The sequence below is a fragment of the Physeter macrocephalus genome, chromosome 19 (assembly GCF_002837175.3).
Source record: "Physeter macrocephalus isolate SW-GA chromosome 19, ASM283717v5, whole genome shotgun sequence".
Lineage (NCBI taxonomy): Eukaryota > Metazoa > Chordata > Mammalia > Artiodactyla > Physeteridae > Physeter > Physeter macrocephalus.
Window position 1 is genome coordinate 67,198,828 of NC_041232.1, and position 21,570 is coordinate 67,220,397.

The following is a 21,570-nucleotide window of genomic DNA, read 5'->3' on the forward strand; positions in this document are numbered from 1 at the left end:
AGGAGGGAAGAAAGGAAGGAAGAAAGAAAGGAAGAAGACAAAATAAAGTAGGATAAAATATAGTTATTAAAATAAAAAATAATTATTAAGATGAAAAATTTCTATTAAAAAAAAACAAAAAAAAAAAATGGGTCGGTCTAACCCTAGGACAATTGGTGAAAGGAAAGCTATACAGACAAAATCTCACACAGCAGCACACACATACACACTCACGAAACGGAAAAAAGGGGAAAATAATAGTATATCTTGCTCCCAAAGTCCACCTCCTCAACTTGGGATATTTCGCTGTCTATTCAGGTTTTCCACAGATGCAGGGCACTTCAAGTTGATTGTAGAGTTTTAATCCGCTGCTTCTGAGGCTGCTGGGAGAGACTTCCCCCTCTCCTCTTTGTTTGCACAGCTCCTGGGGTTCAGCTTCGGACTTGGCCCCGCCTCTGCGTGTAGGTCGTCCGAGGGCGTCTGCCCTTCGCTCAGACAGGACGGGGTTAAAGGAGCAGCTGATTCGGGGGCTCTGGCACAGGCCGGGGGGAGGGAGGGGCACAGATGCGGAGCGAGCCTGCGATGGCAGAGGCCGGCGTGACGCTGCACCGGCCCGAGGCGTGCCGGGCGTTCTCCTGGTGAAGCTGTCCCTGGATCCCGGGACCCCGGAAGTGGCGGGCTGCACAGGCTCCCGGGAGGGGCGGTGTGGAGAGTGACCTGTGCTCGCACACAGGCCTCTTGGTGGCGGCAGCAGCAACCCTAGCGTCCCACACCGTCTCTGGTGTCCGTGCCGACAGCCGCGGCTCGCGCCCGTTTCTGGAGCTCCTTTACGCGGTGCCCTTAATCCCCTCTCCTCGCGCCCCAGGAAGCAAAGAGGCAAGAAAAAGTCTCCTGTCTCTTCGGCAGCTCCGCGCCCGTTTCTGGAGCTCCTTTAAGCATCGCGCTTAAACCCCTCTCCTCGCGCACCAGGAAGCAAAGAGGGAAGAAAAGGCCTCTTGTCTCTTCGGCAGCTCCAGACTTCAACCGGACTCCCTCCCGGCTAGCCGTGGCACACTAGCCCCCTTCAGTCTGTGTTCACGCCGCCCAACCCCAGTCCTCTCCCTGGGATCCGACCGAAGCCCGAAGCCCGAGCCTCAGCTCCCAGCCCCTGCCCATCCCGGCAGGTGAGCAGACAAGCCTCTCGGGCTGGTGAGTGCTGGTCGGCACCGATCCTCTGCGGGAATCTCTCTGCTTTGCCCTCTGCACCCCTGTTGCTGCGCTCTCCTCCGTGGCCCCGAAGCTTCCCCCCTCCGCCACCCGCAGTCTCCGCCGCCAAGGGGCTTCTAGTGTGTGGGAACCTTTCCTCCTTCACGGCTCCCTCCCACTGGTGCGGGTACCGTCCCTATTCTTTGTCTCTGTTTATTCTTTTTTCTTTGGCCCTACCCAGGTATGTGGGGAGTTTCTTGCCTTTTGGGAGGTCTGAGGTCTTCTGCCAGCGTTCGGTGGGTGTTCTATAGGAGAAGTTCCACGTGTAGATGTATTTCTGATGTATCTGTGAGGAGGAAGGTAATCTCCGCGCCTTACTCTTCCGCCATCTTCTCGCCTCTCTGCACAGCTATTTTGACTATCTTGGCCTTTTACAGAAAAGTTGGCTGAACCCTGTTACACACACTAAAAACTATGACAGTTTTCTTTCCAAGTTTCCATGACTATTCCTCTGTCCTACTTTGATCTGGACTTTCTCTTCCTTTCATGTCTTTTTTGTTTTTTTTTTTTTTTTGCATTACACGGTCCTCTCACTGTTGTGGCCTCTCCCATTGCGGAGCGCAGGCTCCGGACGCGCAGGCTCAGCGGCCACGGATCACGGGCCCAGCCGCTCCGCGGCATGTGGGATCTTCCTGGACCGGGGCACGAACCCGTGTCCCCTGCATCGGCAGGCGGACTCTCAACCACTGCGCCACCTGGGAAGCCCTCTCCCTTTCATGTCTATTGCTTCTTTCCTACTCATAAATTTTAAATATATTCTTAGTAGTTTGTCCCCAGTGTGAACACTGTCCTGGAAAGGAGACTTTGTAGGTTAGTTTCAAGTATTTACATTTACTGTTCTTAAACTGGTCCATTGCGCTTTCTAGCATTACTTGATAGTTATTTTAGAATTACTCTGTTTTCAAGTTGTTGCTTCTGTCTGATTTCTCTTACACAGATACTGATAACATGCAGGTTCATGATAACATGTTGGTGGTTTGTCCACATCCACTTGTATGTTAGGGTGTGAGCATATAGACCTCATCACCTCGTTTTGTCATAAATGTCTAAATGCCTTTGGTTTTCTATCTAGTTCTTCTGTCTCTTTTTATATGAAGATTCAGGAAGATCAAAAAACTATATTGCCACCACTGCCACCTTCTTCCCAGAATCAAACTCACTCATTTTTGAACAACTGTTTGCTTAATTGATTATATTCAATTTGATTTCAGGAAAATGTTTATCCTGAGTATTTCAGTACATTAAATAAATTAACACGTTCATATTTTTTCTGTTCTTCTCCAGAGTCAAGTTCCCATTATGTAATCTCCCTAAAAGCTTTTAACAATGCAGGAGAAGGAGTTCCTCTTTATGAAAGTGCTACCACCAGATCTATAACCGGTAAGCTAAAGTAGTTAATCCTTTTGTGACAAGGTATTTGAATTATGGTGAAGAAAACAAACTAAAGTGAAACAAAACAAAATACAAAGAAAAAACTGTATGTAATCATGTCCTAAGCCTTATGTGTATATGTATACACACCGTTTATTATTTTTTTGGTTATCAAAATTGAGAGGGATTCAGTCTATAAATTAGTACATGGAATTAGAGAACATAGATCTCTTATTCTGTCTTCTCCCAGTAGCTTCATGTTTTGGCATCCTGGTACCGCTCTTCATTCCTCTGGGCAGCTTGTTTCAAATCAATGCAATGTAGACAAGAGGGTCTCTGCAAAAAAGGTCACCAAGTGCCTGAATGGACACTTGCTTCTTTGCAGAGGGTCCTTCAAGCTGATATGACAAGGATGAACTGACCTCACGGGGCTGGCTTGGATTTGGCTGCATCACACAGTGACTTCTTTCTGAGCTGGGCCAATAGGTCACCCCAACAGTGTCCAGGGCCTCTGCACGTTAAATGGATTGGCTGCTTCAAGGACTTCTCACCTCTAGGAATTGCTACGTGAGGTGGACTTGAAAGGTAGCACAGGAAAGAAACAAGGCTCAAGGAAATGAGAAAGGGATGGGTAAGAAAGTGACACCCAAGCCATTTAATGGAGCCTATTTGTGAACAAGGCTGGACCTACTCAGAAGTAGAATAAGTACCACCTCTGTGAGTCTTGTTCATGACCCATCACATGCCCCAAAGTCACATGACCACCCCCAATAGCCTTATGTCTGAAATGTGAAAGTAAAACCCAAGAGTTCCATCCTTTTAATGAATACTTTGATACTGCCCCCTTTCAAAACCCACAACACTCAGACCTCGTTCAACTTATCAGCTATTTTCCCCTGAATGAGAACAAAGGATCTGAGAGCAGGATTTCATAGTGAGCCCAGAGAACATGCAAAATTACTGGGGTGCCTGAGTATGAGTCCTGGAAGGTAGGAATAAATGAACATAAAATAAATAATGGAGTCCTGTGACTTCTGCTACCACTAAATTTATGTGAACTTTGTACAGTTTGTTTTCCAAATCCAGAAGCTTCATTCATAAACTTATCTTGAGAATTACAGTCGTAAACCAAATTCACAGTTGTTATGTGATGGTTTTCGGAGCACACCATCACTTTATTGCTTTCAACCAGATTTCCTTGTGAGGCAAGGATGTTATTCCAGAGTCTCCTTAACTCTTTGGCTGCTGGTTTCAATGTCTATGGTCTGTCTGGAGTGGTTTGCAAAAGCTTGGGTGCATGTCAGTATATTAATTTATCTGTGGAGACAGTATATATCTTACATTGTGTTATCAAAGGGCTCATGGCTCCCCAAAAAGGGTAAATAAGAAATATTATCCTGCAGAATATTTACTGTCAAACATGTTATTTCTAAATATAGAGAGATGAGGCAATTAGAGGGCCAGGATGGAGACTACAAGATAACATGGTGGAGGGGGGCTGGGATTTCCTCTTCCCCTTATTCTCTTACTCTGCCAAAGTTTCTCTGAGAGATAGCAGCCACTTTGGCTGTACCCGTCCTTCCCATAATGTTTATTCATTAAGCCAGCTCTTTCTTGCCTAGGATGAAAGATGGTAAAGAGTCACTGATGTGGCTTGTGATCAGACCACACAAAATTGTACCATGGTCAGTCTTTTAGAACTCTTATTTTCTTACCAAAACTAAAGCCCACAAAGAAAGAAAACTAAGATGACCCCCCAAAAGTCAATTTTTGAGCAGAATCTAGTAGTAATAGCGATAGTAGAGTTCAGATAAGCTGAAGATAGGTTGCTCAGAAAGAACTATTTGAGGTGTTATTAACTTTTTTCCCTGGAGCATTTGTTGTCATTCTTTAATTCTTAGCATATGGCATTCCAGAGTGGTTTCTACAATACCAGTGATCCATAAGACAATTTTTTCCTGCTATGACTAATCCAAATGGATCTGAGAAATAAAGTAATACTGAAAGTTGGAAAACGTGTGAGGAATTTTCTTATTGAAGAGAAGTCAATAAGGGGTTGGAGAGGATGAATAAAACCAGCCCTTTCCACATCCATGCCTAGATGTGGCAGACTTATTTTACTCTGTTTTCACACGTCATGGAGAACAAAAGACAAATAAACAGAATCAGAGGTTTAGATTCTGTGAGAAACTCTTTCAATAAATGTGTCCAAGGGCTACATAGAAGATATTTTCGGTCTCTGAGCTTCTGCAGAGTATTCCCATGAGCAGTCTTGGAAGAGGCCAACATAAAGTAATAAAAAAAAAAAATCAGAGGCAGTAAATGCATCAGGCTGGAGTAAGTATCAGGCTATGGTGCTTTCCAGATGGAAGTGCTCATAGATGCTAGTCTACTCTGGACCTCATCTCATTTGGAACATATCAGTGTTAGAGCCAAGGAAAGTTTCACTAGGTCAAATGAGCAGGTTGTTTCATTTTTTTGCTGCATGTTTTGCAATTTTATTCCATATTGTTGTAAAAATAAGACATTTTGAGCCTGGAGAAGGGAAGAGAGCAGGGGAATAATGAGGTGTGTTGTTTGAATTTGTTTATTCTCATTTGTTTTATAAATGTCTCAATGAAGTACAATTGTGTTACTTTTTTTAAAAGCTTGTTTTGAACTTCAGTATGTTGACCATACACTTATAAGTTCTTACCAAAACAACTATTAGGAATTGAATAGGTTTCTCTTTTTAGCAAAAGGTTTAAAGCTATGTTTTGTGTTTTTGTCTTTTTTTTCACTCTTTTGTATATTACCACTGAAAATCAGTGGTATATAAGGCACCCAGGAATATGAGGGGAAAAAAAATGAAAAAAAAAGTTGTTTATCAGCAAAATAACTGCTAAACAGTTGGTGTTTAGCACTAACTACCTAAAACTACCTAAACTACCTGGTGGCACAGTGGTTAAGAATCTGCCTGCCAATGCAGAGAACATGGGGTTCGAACCCTGGTCCAGGAAGATCCCACATGCTGCGGAGCAACTAAGCCCATGCGCCACAACTACTGAGCCTGTGCTCTAGAGCCCATGAGTCACAGCTACTGAGCCCGCGTGCCACAACTACTGAAGCCCGCGCACCTAGAGCCCGTGCTCCGCAACAGTAGAAGTCACCACAATGAGAAACCTGTGCACCGCAACGAAGAATAGCCCCCACTTGCCACAACTAGAGAAAGCCAGTGTGCAGTAACAAACACCCAATGCAGCCAAAATAAATAAATCAATAAATAAATTTTAAAAACAATGTTTAGGTACTTGGTTTAGGTAGTTTTTAATTCAACTACCCAGTTTCTGACCTGAGAGGGGAAGATAATTAGCAATACATGTAGCATATATTTAGAGCAGCGCTTGCCACCTGCTACTAAGTTCTGCTTTGCTGGAAATACCGTAGTGTCTGTACTATCCAGTACGGCAGGCACGAGGCTTATATGGCTGTCAAACATCTGAAATTGACTAGTGCAACACAATAAATGAATTTTAAATGTTATTTAATTTTAATTAATTTAAAGTTAAATTGTCCATTTAACTAGTGGCTATTGTATTAGCCCAGCTCTGGAGGAAATGGCAAACAGAATGACAAGCCATGAGTGGGAAAAAAAAACAAAACAAAACTCCTCTAAAATAAGCAAGAAAAACTTGGCCAGGTTAGAAAGTTTTGAGTTACATAAGTTCGTAGATATATACCAACAAACAGCATTACTTGAAATTTAGAGATGCATTCTGGAACTGAGACTCCAAGAAACTCAACAACAAGTCATGAAAAACATACTCTTCTAAAATCCAGAAATAACAGGATTGAGCATTACCGTTTCTTAAAATAGAATCATGACTTTTCAAAATCTTATATAGGGTACCTGTGAAAGACTGTAAAGTTAGTATAGGTGTATCAACAAAACTAGATTAAGCAAAGAAACAACAGATAGGGTAACATGAATATGAGTTGATCTGAAAGGAGTTTGTGATTGCGAGTAGTTCTCCCTTGTGTATAACATTCTTCTTGGTAAGTCAGCTGTGAATAGAAACAAGTCAAGTGAGGCAGCACCTGCTCTAGTTTCGCCAAAAGGTTCCACCGATGTGCCAGCCTGATGACAGTTTGCGATCCTCCTAGAGGCTGCATTGGCTTCAGCTGCCCCTTCATCATTTCATAAATCCATTTGGATTTAAAGGAGCCCTTAATAAAAAGACACGTCAAAGGACATACAAAAAGCCTGGGCTCTGTCATTAAATTTTAAACATATATTTTTCTTTCTCTCTTTTTCTATTGTTTTATTTTTTTCTTGGTCTTCCTTTTGTTTTGTTTTTGTTTTCAGATTTTATATTTTGCTCCAAAGACCACAGCCCAGTAAACTACTAAATAATTCATTGGAAAACAGTGATGAGTAGGGGGTAGACATTTAAAATTCAGTGGACAAAGTGAAGTAATAATCATCAGAATCAGCCCTCAGTCTCTACACTGTATTTAAAAATATAAGCTCTATATGTTTACTGCTTCAGATACTCTACATTTTAGTACGTCCCATCTCCCCAAATGCCATCAAATGCCCAGCCTAAGAGCTCATCTTCTTTTTTGTTAGTGAGGATACATGTTATATGATTTCAAGGAAAATTTTAACAGATTTAAATGCCTTAGGTAATAAATAAAAGGCTCAAAATTGGACTCTAACTACAGCCACAAAATAGGCTCCCCTGATTCTGACATCCCCAGCATAAAAACAAATTAAGATTTTTCTAGAGAATCTTATGAAACCACACACATCATTATGCAGATTCTGTTTGTGTTATGGATGTGTGTATCTCAGCATGTGTGTATCTCAGCACAAATCTCATCAGGTTGTAGGTAGTTCATTCTGTCTCCCCACCCAATAATATGAAGTCTTTCCATGGAACTTAAAATTTTCAAACAAGGAATGTAGATATAGAAATGCCATAAAAAACTTAATTACTCTGTGAGAATGTGGGTAAAATGGACACTTCTACACTTTCTCTAAGAATTTCAATCTAACCAAACCATGTGCTATGTAAACCCAATTATCACATCATTGAACCATGTGGACCACAGACTTGGTCTGGCTTTGTGCAGTCATAGCCATAGACAGATTGCTGTAGACCTCAGGGCCCTTTGGTCTTTTATCCTTTGTGTGTTTCTTACCTAAACAATATTTATGCAGATAGGATCTAAGCAATAATAAATGCATTAGAGATAGCAAATCAAGTTAGAGAAGGAGGAGAAAAACAAACAAATAACAAAGCACATATTAGGTAGGCATTTATTTCCTTTGCAGGAGGAAATAAACCAGACACTCCTTAGTATTTTGTTATTTTAAGTTATCTGCATAGTTATAAAACTGATGAATTCTCTACTGGATCTTTTAAGAAACAGTGTACAACATTCCAAGAAAAAAATGGACTTTTAAAATATATAACTAGACGTGACAGCCAAATTGATAAAACCACTCTAAGGAAATGAGTCAATTATGGAAAATAGTCAGTTACTTTTGTAACCTAGCAATACTGTTTCTAATGAGTTTTCCGATTGAATTAATTGTATTTTTTTCTGTTCTTCTCATGTTCCCTTTCATCATTATTGCCATGCATTTAACTCATTGTGATGTGTTGCCACTGATGTTTATTTTTTTAACTCTTTTATTTATGTATGTATTTGTTTGTTTCATTTGGCGGGTTTTTAAACCCAGATCCCACTGACCCAGTTGATTATTATCCTTTGCTTGATGATTTCCCCACCTCGGTCCCAGATGTCTCCACCCCCATGCTCCCACCAGTAGGTGTACAGGCTGTGGCTCTTACCCACGATGCTGTGAGGGTCAGCTGGGCAGACAACTCTGTCCCTAAGAACCAAAAAACGTCCGAAGTGCGGCTTTACACTGTCCGGTGGAGGACCAGCTTTTCTGCGAATGCGAAATACAAGGTGAAGTTCGAATTGATAGTATGAAATTTCACATGAACTGTCATTTGTTTAATACATTGTTTTAAATGCATCCTGGACTGTCATGAATCACTTTGCTGCAGTGACATGAAATGGATAACAAAGCATTTTAAGAACTCAGTATCTAAAATTGGCTTGGGAATTATTGTGTCTTAGGAAACGATTCTAAGGCAAGGTAGAAAAATGTCAAGAGCTGCAAAATGTTATTTGAATTCCACCAGATGTTGGGTTTGTATAAATAATTTGATTTTGTGCAAGGGAGCGCCATTTTCTTTTGAAAATAGCAGAGCTCTACATTCATTTTTTGGACAGATTTTGGTGTTTTTCTTTTCATTTGGAATCTAGATTTACGCCAGAGGCACCCCTATTAATGTTACAGAGACCCGTCTTATAGTGAATATGAAAAGGAATACATGATGGTTTTTTTATACCATCCTTAGATGGTGAACACACTCTAAGCTATTAACATCTACTTCCTCATTTAGCCTTGAAACACCCTCAGGTGGTAAAGAAAATCCACAATGCACACTCCCCTTTAATTAATATGAATTGGACCAACTCCTTTATTGTTGTCCTATCACTGAGTCATCTCACAACCCCCCTAAGAGCTCCTTAGAGATACGTATTTGAGGCACTGTCATGACTACCTTCAAATCTCTATCAGCCAGCCTCAGCAACTCCAACAAATGGTTATTTATATACTGGAACGATTTTGTTACCTCCTAAGCCTACCACATGCTACTAGTGTACATAAATAATACACAAATGTAGAATAAAATGAGATCAACAGGTAATTATTAACCACCTACCATTTACTTAGAACTATGCCAGATCATAGAGGCAATTTAACATGCTTTAGCTGTTACTTCACATACTTAAAATCATTACTTATAATTTTGGAATGCATAATACATTCAGCTCCATAGGTTTACTTCAAAGAATTAGTAAGTTATTCAAGTGAGGTACTATATTAAAATACATTTAAAATATTCGCAGGCTGATTATTTGGGGTGGAGAATGTAGCTTTAGAAATAAGAGCCTAAAGCAGGGGCGGGGAGAGGGCGAATTGGAAGGCAGTCAAAAGATACAAACTTCCGGTTATAAGAATAAGTAAGTACTAGGGATGTAATGTACAACATGATAAATATAATTAACAATGATGTATGTTATATATGAAAGTTGTTAAGAGGATAAATCCTAAGAGTTCTAATCACAAGGAAAAAAATATTTTTTCTGTTTATTTAATTTTGTATCTATATGAAATGATGGGCATTCACTAAACTTATAGTTCAGTGGTAATCATTTTATGATATATGTAAGTCAAATCATTATGTTGTGCACCTTAATCTTACACAGTTCTGTATGTGAATTATATCTCAATAAAACTGGAAGAAGAAAAAGAGCATAAATGTTACCCAACAACAAAGGAACCAGTAGTTCAACCCGGGCACTCCACAGTCTTCATACTCCCCTTATATCCCTTCTCTTTACCACTCTACTGGGGTGGCTTTCAGGGAGAATCTGGATCTCCCAATACTTTATCCAGTGTTCTTTCCACTAAACTGCTGTCTTGCTTAATCCAGCCTCAAGCCAGTGATGATTGGGGGGAATGAAAATATCCTTTGGAAATTTCTAACTCTCAAAACCCCAGATTAAAGGAAAACCCCACCAATAATTTTGTAAGTCTGCCTCTTTTCTCCTGTAGCCATGCTGGATCTGCTTCTAGTTTCATTCAACCTTTAAGTGGCATAAAATTCACGTTTCATAGTAAATCAGTTTTTAGTTGAAACCGTTTAAAACACAGTTTTCTTTGGTTCTGCCTCCCTGCTAGGTCAGGTACTAGGAGAAACTCTCCAGACAGGTCCAAATAGTATCATTGATATAAAATATGCTCTAAGTATCCTATCTATCTCCTTACAGTATCAGATTTAAGACTCAGCAGAACTATAAATAAGGATAACATTATCAGATAAGACAACTGATGAAACACATGAGAGCATTTTTTAAAAACTCTCTTTGTATACAGATTATCCAATTCTAAGTTTACTTTTAAAAGACTACTTTAAAAATATTATGCTCATGGTTGCTGTACTTTGTGGATACATTCATTTCACAGAGTGGCTCTGGGTACCTTGCCAGTACGTGAAATGTTCTGAAGGACAATGATTGTTCTCTGCAGAATGATTTGAGTTTCAGAATTTCTGGAGGCATTTTTGTTTTCAGTTGAAGAGTCAATAGAACAGACGCAGGATTATTGAGTCTCATAAAGAATGCCTACAGTGTGAGACCCAACCAAAAGCTATCCTCTGTAAGGAGAGACTGTTTTCTCTTCTGGATTGAAGTATGAGAATTGAAAGAAATATTTTAACTGTTTCTCTCCCCATCATCTTCCCTGACCTAATAAGGCTTTCCATTACTAACGTTCGATCCCTCTCTCACACATACACACTCTACACCCACACCCTGAGAAGCAGGGTTAGAGGAAAGAGTTAGGTAAGCTGGATAGCAAGGAAAAATGTAGAGCATATCTGGTCTACTAGAAAGACATACATTAAATTTAAATTTTACAAATAATAGTAATAGACTACTTTGGTTTTGCATTTTGAACTTTTCAAACCACTGTCATATCTATTACTTCATCTCATTCCCCACTAAGCTTTATAAGCTAGGTAGAGCAACACAAGGTAATGGGGGAAAAATACATACATGGAGTCAAATAAATGGGCTCTAGAGTTGGCGTTCCTGTGTCCTGTCATGTGACTTAACTTGTTTAATCTCCTTTTTTCTTATCTATGCGATTGGGATATTGATATACTATCAATATAAAAAGAATAAGTAACATTCTGCATAGCTAAGTAGGCATGTAGAGATCTTTATGAAGACTTGGGTAGGTTGTATAACTTGACAAAATTCCCCATGAAACTAGAGCTGGAACTCAGATAAGCTGATGGCTTTATCCAGGCCTCTCCCCCCAGGAGTACCCTTCTACTTCAGTCCCATGTCAAGCCATAATCCAGACATTCATATTTTGATTGTCCAAACCTCTCTATTGACCTTCCTTATCAAATGGAGAAATTTTCTATAATTTATTTTCTACTGAAGTGATTCATCATTTGATGTTTTATATGACTTTGCATTCAAAATGCATTCATTGACTATTGACTAGTGCTTACCAGATACTAGCATGGATATTACAGGAGATAGAAAGTTGTGCAAGACTCATTCTCAGCCCTCAAGATGTTTACAATTCAATGGAGAATTTATCAAAATGCTGTAAATATGTGTGTGTGTGTGTGTGTGTGTGTATACACCACACATATAGAGTGCCCATATCTCACACTAGACAATGCACAAAATATTGTAGCTAACATTTATTTAGTACTTACTCTGGGCCACATACTATGCTTTACTTGACTTATTTCACACTTTAAATAGCACTGTAAGGTCAGTGCTACAGTTATTTCCAGTTTATAGATGAGGAAGCTGAGGCTCAGAGAGGTAGTACCTAGGTATTCTGCCCCCCCCTCACACACACACATACAGCCATGATTTTCCAAAGTATCAATACTTCTAGGCTAATGATTTATGTTGAATAGTAACTTTTCATAAAGTTCCTGAGAAAACTCAGTGAATTAATGGCATTTATAGAATGCAAGTGTATCATTCAAGAATACAAACAAGACATATAAGAATTTAAGAAATACAAAGGACAGTATTGCTTAGTTGCCTCCCAAATGCCAGTTGTGTCTATGCTCAAAGCGACTAGTTTTATCAAAGTGTGGTCTTCCCTCCTAGCTGAAATATTTCTCATTGCCCCATTTCTCCCCTTATTTCCATTTCTAAGACTTAGAGGTATTCATGACAGGGAAGGAAGGAAAGACTGGAAGTTGTATATCAGCCTATCAGATACGAGCTGCCCGTTTCGTGTTTTATTTGATGGGGTTCCGTCTTAATCTACAAAGTATTTTTACATTTATTTAGGGCACACATTTTTACAGCTATTTTAAAGAAGAGCTTCTGATAAATGTTTATGAGGTCATTACTTAAATAGGATGGGTGGGCGCATCATCGAAATGTTATTAGAACAGTTAAATTAAATAAAATTTGATTTTATAATGAAATGTAGGATTTCCATAGCTATAATCTAAGAAGGATTCATAGTAGAATAAAAAAGATATACCACACTAGAATAGCTAAGGGAGGAGATAGGTATGACATAGGTGGAGATGAAAAGTTTTCCTTGATTTTCCTAGACATAGATATATAACAAATGTAAAAAATTTAAAAGTAAAAGTAAATATTTAACCTTGGAAGATGATCAAGATCTAAATAACAAGCATAAATTGATATTTATAATAGACATAAATAGTTTTAAATTTGCCTGATGATATGGAAAATACACATTAACCTGGGAGATTAACCTTTTTCTTCATTACAGTTTTGATCTTTTGAGTAAGCAATAAAGACAATTTACTTTCGACTAAAATATCCTTAACCTGTTGTTTAAAAGACAAAGAATGTTTTCAGAAGACCAAAAATATTAACACTAATGTAATCATTTAATATTTATCCAATTTATTTTTCTCTTTCTGATCAACTGCTCCAATGACCATACTTCAATGTATATTTAACAAGACCTGTGCACAAAGAAAGAAAAGCACATGACACAGTATTGCTTTTGTCCATTTTCTTTATAACAGCTATATAGATCCTGGAGTCACTAAAAGTTTGTATCATAAAGAGGTTTTTTTTAAATCATAAGCAGTAGAGCTCTAAAAATTCATTTTATTACCAGTGGACAATAATCGTAACAATCTATGTAAAATATATAAAACATTAAAGCCTCTGAAAAAAAGACTTCAATTATTAGAAATAAATTGAAGTTAAAGTCAGTGCAGATAACCTTAAAAATGGAACTGACAGAAGGAAGTGGAATTGGTCCTGTCTCTGTGGTTATTGCCTCACTTGGGAAAATTTATCAGCTATCTGCCCCTTTTAACAACATAGCACCTGATTTTATCGATTAGGTTTTAGATGTACAATCAGCCAGTGTAAACTGGTACAGAAAGGAAATAAAGTCAGTGCTGTGTCCTAGGTCTTCCGCTGTTTGGAAATAAATTCCTTTTTTGTTGGCTTTTATAGTCTTTTTATGTGTCTTGATTTACCAAGTTGATAGAGTTCATTTCTTTTTCTCTTTTCTTATTTCCCACTTGTTTAGTCAGAAGACACAACATCTCTGAGTTACACAGCAACAGGCCTCAAACCAAACACAATGTATGAGTTCTCGGTCATGGTAACAAAAAACAGAAGGTCCAGCACATGGAGCATGACTGCACATGCCACCACATATGAAGCAGGTATGTGACGAAAGGCTGGCTTTGAAATTTCTACTCTTGATATTTGGTAGTGGTGTTTTCCAGGTACCAAGGAAGTTGGAACCTGTGTCCACCATGATGTCTAAATTATACCTTATTTTATATAAAATCAGTCATAGCATTTTTATATCTAATATTATCCTCCCCACTGTAAATAAGAAGAAATTGAGTCCCCAGTGGATTAAGTGATCTGGTTTTAATCTTTATGTTAATTTAGGAGACCTGAATATAAATCTTCTTTTCAATACATTTAAGCAAAGGCATTTTACTCTGTCCAAAGCACGCATGTCTTTTATCAACAGACATAGTAGGTATTTACTTTTTTGGAAAGAAATTAGATACAAAATGAAACATTGCATTACAACTGTAGTCTCATGGATGCTTACCCTAAATAACTTCAGCTGACTGTGGGAAGAAGTTTCTGGGGGGTCATGTTCACTGTTTGGAAATAAGACAGTGCAATGGGAAACTTTCATGCATTTTGCAATAGTTCAAGTCGAGAGTAAATGCAATTCACTGTAAATTTTACCAGTCACGTTTACTGTGGGTCATAAATGTTGAGTTTATAACCTTAGCAGACATGCAGTGCACTTGGCATTTATAGTTCACAGAAATACAACATCTGAAGAAATAAGCGTTTAACATACTTTTTGATTGCTTTCATGACATTACATCATATGTGGGGATAAACTGTACCACAGATTTCCGAATTTAAAAAAATATGCCGGTAAAACTTTTATCTGGGTAAGTTGAATTTCTTTTTTCATTAGAATTTGCCCAACGGCATGGCAGTTCTAATTTTTATTTCAGGCTACTACCTTAACTCTAAGTTCATTGTGAATGTTTTTACAATTTGAGGGTACTTCTTTCTATAAGAAGTTTTTTTTCTAGTAGTTTAATTTAATTTCAATACCTTCTTCTTCTATTTTACATGTTTATATATATAAAATGGTTCTCCTAGAATTCTGCCCTGGATGTCAATGTCCTTAGCTTCTTAGGAAGAATAAGACAAGCTGAATGAGTTATGAACTATGGGGACAATAAAGGCTCTGCTCTTTCTTTTTAACTTAAAAGGAGATGAAAAGAGTTAAATGAAAACCAGTAAGGCATTTGGTCTTCCCTGAGTGAAAGAGGAGTAGTAATTTCCTCATTCATTTTTCCCTGGCATAAACATAAATGCACACCAATGTCTGACTTGATAAATGCACCCTATTGATTTCTCCTCAACTGCCTAGCCTTGTAGGGATGTCAGGGGTGAGACCCATTGCTGACAAAAAGATATTAACTTTTAGAAATGTGACTAGGAGGAAGGGTGATTGTCAAAACAGATAATGACCTGGACAGAGGTGTAAATAACATGTGGATAAGATCCCTGGGTGATGATGAGAAGCAAGAAGTAATTCACAAGTGTCTGCAGGTTTTATAACTGGGAGAAGGAAATGAAGTGAAATAACTCTAGTGTTTGCTTCTAATTCCATAATAACGCAAAGACTCTATGGGGCTGCGTTGTTACTCACTTGTGCTGAAATTACTAATAATAAAGGTAATGGCAGCTGACAGATTCTTGAAATGAAACACTTCATTCTGTCCAGGTGATGAATCCCTAATTTTACTCTAGTTAATTTAAATAAAATAAAAATAATTGGGAGGACAGCTGAAATAATGAAGTCTTGGAGAGGGAACAAGAAGCAGCAGTATTCCCAGGCTTTAGAGATGAGGAACTATAGGACTCTCCCTTCAAGGTGTTACAGTCACAGTGGTTTGACTCCATGTGTTTTCCTTTCTTGTATCAACATTCAGTTTCCCAGAAGACAGAATCACACAACTAAAGAGAGTGAGATGAAGGCCATGAAATTTCTATTTGATGTTGCTACCCAGCTCATGTGACACAGAGGAGAGCTTGTTCCCAAAGGAAAAATCCAAGTGTTCTCTCTAAATGAAGGAGGGAATGGGGTGTTGAGCAGTCTAAAAACAAATGCCCAATATGATTTCCAGGGCTGAAAATCTTCTAAATCTTGAATGTTACCATCCACTCACACAGCTAACAAAGAAATTTAAGCATGGGAAAAGTCCTTTGAGAAACAGACAAACCAGAGGGCAGTGTGTGTCCAGTTGTCTGAGATATTGATAACGGGTTTCCAATAAGGTTCATTTTAATTGTCAGGTCCGGAGATAGGTACTTGGTATAAAAGGCAAAGAGAATACAGCCTTTATCTTGGAGAGAATTATAATCGAATACATAACAAAAATATTTTAAAAATACAACTTTGAAGTAACATGAAAAATACAATCATAGAATTTTGGCCAAGTTGGAATCAGAGCACATAGATCCAAGTATAAATTCTGTCTGGAGAAGTCAGGGAAGATTTCACAAATGAATAATGATGGAACTGTGGCCTGGGTAGATTGCCAGGTATCCTTTCCAGGGCCTTCCAAAGGAAGGAAGCAGCATGCACAAAAATACACAAGCAAGTATCAGAAAGATGTCTTAAAGAGACTCTTATGAATGGTTCAGAGTGACTGGAGCATAGTTTTCATGGACAGCATGGGGACACGAGAGTGTATAAGAAAATAAAATACAAATCCTGCAGGGCCTGGTATTTATTATTTATTGTTATTAATATCATTTAATTCAATGAGGACAGGTAAGAAGTTATAAAAGATTATTTCAGGAGAACCCACGAGATTGAAGAAAAGCAGACCGAAGACCTCCTTCTGCTTGACTTAGGGGATCACTGAACTTGTTAGGGCCACTATAAATATCCAAAATTTTTTAAAAAATAAAACAATAAATAAATATGAGGGAATAGTGTACAGTTCATATGATAATCCTAAACAACTAAGACATTGATTCCAATACCAGAATCTCTATTTACCAACAGTCACATGGCTTGAGGAAAAAGAAAAATTTGCTCAGCACCTGAAATAGATTAGTCATTATGTTGTTTTCGGGTTTTTTTGTTTTGTTTTGTTTTTGAAAAATAACCAGCTCTTCAATGTATTATTTTGCTAAAGCTGGAGTCATTTTATATTTTTTGAATATCAACATAGAGTCACTGAAGCAATCTAATCATCATCATTTGTTTGCTAAATAAGCATCAGTTTTAATTTTAACACAGTTAAGAAAAAACAGACTATTCTGACTAGTTAGAAAGACAGATCTTTAATTACTTCCAAAATTGGAAAATTTCTTACTATGTTTGGTATAATATTCTAATTTGTGGCTATATATTACCTTCCTATCTGTGGCTTAGAAAATATCTTGAATGAGCTCTTTATAAAACTAACCCTTCTTTAAAGTAGCATTGCCTCTCTGGTATTTTGCTATTACAAATCTTTTTTGCAATAATGTTCTTTCTTTCTTTTCATTAAAGTATATGTTAAACTATGTTTAATATACAGTCTCTTAACTCAAGGATCTACTACACTAGGCCTTTTCTTCTCCTCATCCTTCTCTTCCTTCTGCTTTTCCTTCTTCCTTCTCCTCCTCCCTCTTTAAAAAAAAAAGTATATTAAGTATATTAAGTACTTTGTCAGGATATTACAATTTGGTGCAACTTTGGTTAACCTGGTATCCTAGTGGCTTGGAGAATCAGGGCATTGGAAATCAAATGGTATGATAGACGGGAATGTTTGATGTCCCTCTATTTGGAATTCTCTTAGGAAGAGAAGCTGGAAATAGAGCGTTGATAACGCTCAGATTCTGCACTGTTACAGTCAACAGAAGAGCCGAAGCGAATTATAAGAGTGAAGAGGAATTCAGAATTAGGACCAAGTTTTACCTATCTGTAATATACAAATACTCCTGTGCAGAGATCAGGAAATCCCTCCAGAACCCAAGCTTGGAACTTAAAGACATTCTGACATTGCCTATGTCAAATCTGGGGTAATTGAAAAAGACTATGGATAGTAGACTTGGGCATTGTGAGCTGCCTAGAAGGAAAACTGACTGCATTTCAAAGCATAGCGAGTGAGAAAGCAGGTCAAAGGAAGCCTGAAAGACACTGGTCGAGCTTGGCCAGTTTGCTGCCGCCTTTGAAGTATATTTAAATTTTTGTTGAGCACAATTTAAGGGAAGAAAAATCCTTTTATCCTTCCAGGTTCTTGGTTGAGGCCCCCTGTAATAAGAAACAGATTAACAGGAGGAAAACAAACAGAAGTTTGACAATAAGTATACCTCTTGTATATATGAGAGATACCCAGGAAAACAGTAATTCCCTAAAATGGCCACCACTTTCAATACCATCTCCAGCTAAAGACAAAAGGTGTTGGAGGGTGGGAAGCCAGTAATGGGAAGTTTTCAGGCAAATCACAATAAACAAGGGCATGGTTGTTACGTACATTTAAGTCTCTGCCTCCTGTCATCCTCCTCTTCCTGGCACAAAGAGGGAGATACCCTTATAAACGTATAAATTTTCCTTTTATGAAAGAGTAACTTCTACTCGGTTTTCAGAACTTTTCCTCTGTCTGTTGTTTCTTAAAAATAATCAGCTTAATTCTTATGCCAAAGAGGCATATTTTGGGGTGACAAATTCTGTTTCCCTCAAATAATATGTGGGAAAAGTAGCTCTAAGCAAGACAGCATTTCTTGCCATCTTTACTTCCTACCAGGTTGATACTAAGACCCTCATAGATTCTATTTCCTCTGTTTTCAAATACTTCTTTGCCTTCTTGTTGAGAGATACCTAGTAGGTTACCTAAGCAAGATACTGTGACCTGCATGTAAATTCTTTATTTTTTATTTTCTTTGTCTTTTAGGGAAAAATAAAATTAGGTGAATTTTCATTTATATATAAATCCTACATTGTAACAGAATTTTGTCTCTTGGAGACATGTAGCCATCAATCTCACTAAGTATGTGTCCATTTTTTTTTGTTGTTCTTATAACGGTTCTTACATTTTTAGTGCATCGCTCGCTCACTTGAAAATACCAGTTATACTTTTCTCTACATTCACACATATTCTGTTCTCTCTATATTCACACCTTTGAAAGTCAGTTAACTTCCATGGAAAATCATTAATTTCTGTATCTTTGTTTGCTTGTTTAATTCAAATACCTAAAATAAATTGTGCATGGTAAAATAAGCGTGACATACTGTGTGATAGATTCTGAGTGTCAACATCATGATTAGAAGTCCCATAAATGTCTGTTTTCTTTCACATCCAATGACAAGGCCATGTTTCTGTTTCATCTCACAGCCCCGACCTCTGCTCCCAAGGATTTGACAGTCATTACTCGAGAAGGGAAGCCTCGCACTGTCATTGTGAGCTGGCAGCCTCCCTTGGAAGCCAATGGAAAAATTACCGGTAGGCACCTCAGCTTTATTTCCTGTGCTGCTTCGCTTGTCCTGTGATTGCTTACCTCCTGTGCACTGTTCATGCCTTTTATGTATTAGTTTTCTGTCCCAGTATCTCAGTTGACTCCTGACCCTTTCTGATTGTCTCTTCTTGCCCCCTCTGACCTTGGAATTCTACTAATGGAGCCTACAAATGCACACACAAACACATTTCATTTGTGTTGCTTCCTGAAAGATGTGCATTCCAATTAGTATAGACCTTTTGCTTTTGATTCTGTGCAGCATTAGGATAACCTTGTAGTGGAATGCCTCTGAGCCTAAATGACTAAAAAGAAGCCAGTTGTTTGGCAGTTATAAAATACAAAAGACACTTAATGACTGTGTATTTTTATAGGCAACATAGGAAGGAGGTTTGTCTGAGGATTTTTAGTTTCTCACTTAGCTTTTAGCTTCTTACTTAAATCATAAGGTTCGGAAAACACTTGATATTGACTGACGGAAATTGAACTTAATGAATATTTCACAGTGAAAGATTTTATTTTGCCAAATATTTCTGATAACATCGATGCCTAATTAAAGCATCCATTAGAAGACTGTAATGTTAATTTAGTATGAAAAATATAATGGAGTTCTATCAGAGATTTTGCATTTAAATGATCACTGTAGGCTTTTAATACATGTCTCCATAGCATATAATTATTATGAAGAATATTGTATAACTAAAAATGTGCACATTATGGGCTAATTAACTTGAACCATTGGGTTAGGCTCATGTAAGAGTCACTCCTGTTTCTTCTTTTTTTTGCATACCAGAAGTGGATAGCATTATTATAAATTAACAAAGCAATTCAGTCATTCTGTGATACAGAGATAAGCTTGGAAATAACAGTTCAGATGGCACACTTACTTTATGTGAGTTACTTTTCGAATTTTACAAAATGAAAAGATAATGTGAAAATTCCAAATGTGGTTTAAATTTAAGTTGAAGACTAGTTTTCTCTAATAAATTGATCTTACTGCAATAACAGACAGAATTTCCACTTGCGCTGACAAATATGGAAAAAGAATAGAGACATAAAATTTCCCCCAAATCTTATATACTCAGTTGTCACTCTGCCAGGCTTTTTAAAACTGAGACTGGCTCATTCTAATTTTTTCTTCCCCTTAGTGTTATGATCTATTTTCATTGGTTCTGTTTCAGTGCATTTGTAGATTTTGATTTGTTTACATGATGACTTTTATTATGTTATAAACAGATATTTATAAGCATATGGTAAATAAACAGATAATAAGTTTAAGAAGAAAAAAACAGCATAGAAATTGTCTATATAAAAACAAGTTCTGATAGAAAAATTATATTTTGGGGTAAAGGATAAAATAAGTCATATACTACCCAATTTTCCAATTTATTTAAATAAATGTTATCACATGGTCTATGTGAACAATAGAATGTGGGTTTAAAAAATTTTTTTTAATTTAATTTAATTAATTTTTTTATACAGCATGTCCCTATTAGTCATCAATTTTATACACATCAGTGTATACATGTCAATCCCAATTGCCCAATTCAGCACACCACCATCCCCACCCCACCGCGGTTTTCCCCCCTTGGTGTCCATACATTTGTTCTCTACATCTGTGTCTCAACTTCTACCCTGCAAACCGGTTCATAACCTGTGCCATTTTTCTAGGTTCCACATACATACATTAATATACGATATTTGTTTTTCTCTTTCTGACTTATTTCACTCTGTAGGACAGTCTCTAGATCCATCCACGTCTCAACAAATGACTCAATTTCGTTCCTTATTTTGGCTGAGTAATATTCCATTGTATATATGTACCACATCTTCTTTATCCATTCGTCTGTCGATGGGCATTTAGGTTGCTTCCATGACCCGGCTATTGTACATAGTGCTGCAGTGAACATTGGGGTGCAGGTGTCTTTTTGAATTATGGTTTTCTCTGGGTATATGCCCAGTAGCGGGATTGCTGCATCATATGGTAATTCTATTTCTAGTTTTCTAAAGAACCTCCATACTGTTCTCCATTATGGCTGTATCAATTTACATTCCCACCAACAGTGCAAGAGGGTTCCCTTTTCTTCACACCCTCTCCAGCATGTTGTTTGTAGATTTTCTGATGATGCCCACTCTAACTGGTGTGAGGTGATACCTCATTGTAGTTTTGATTTGCATTTCTCTAATAGTGATGTTGAGCAGCTTTTCATGTGTTTCTTGGCCATCTGTATGTCTTCTTTGCAGAAATGTCTATTTAGGTCTTCTGTCCATTTTTGGATTGGGTTGTTTGGTTTTTTAATATTG

The 21,570-nt window shown here is 37.9% G+C and overlaps 1 protein-coding gene across 1 annotated transcript in view; it reads left to right on the forward strand.

Annotated features, from left to right (window-relative positions):
* Positions 1 to 21,570, forward strand: part of DCC (DCC netrin 1 receptor) — a 948,035-nt gene that overhangs the window by 777,535 nt on the left and 148,930 nt on the right. Inside the window, exons 19-22 of the mRNA XM_028479946.1 lie at positions 2,509 to 2,604; positions 8,324 to 8,556; positions 13,793 to 13,931; positions 19,149 to 19,256. Of these exons, the coding sequence (XP_028335747.1) occupies positions 2,509 to 2,604; positions 8,324 to 8,556; positions 13,793 to 13,931; positions 19,149 to 19,256 (576 nt within the window). The remainder of the gene's footprint in view (positions 1 to 2,508; positions 2,605 to 8,323; positions 8,557 to 13,792; positions 13,932 to 19,148; positions 19,257 to 21,570) is intronic.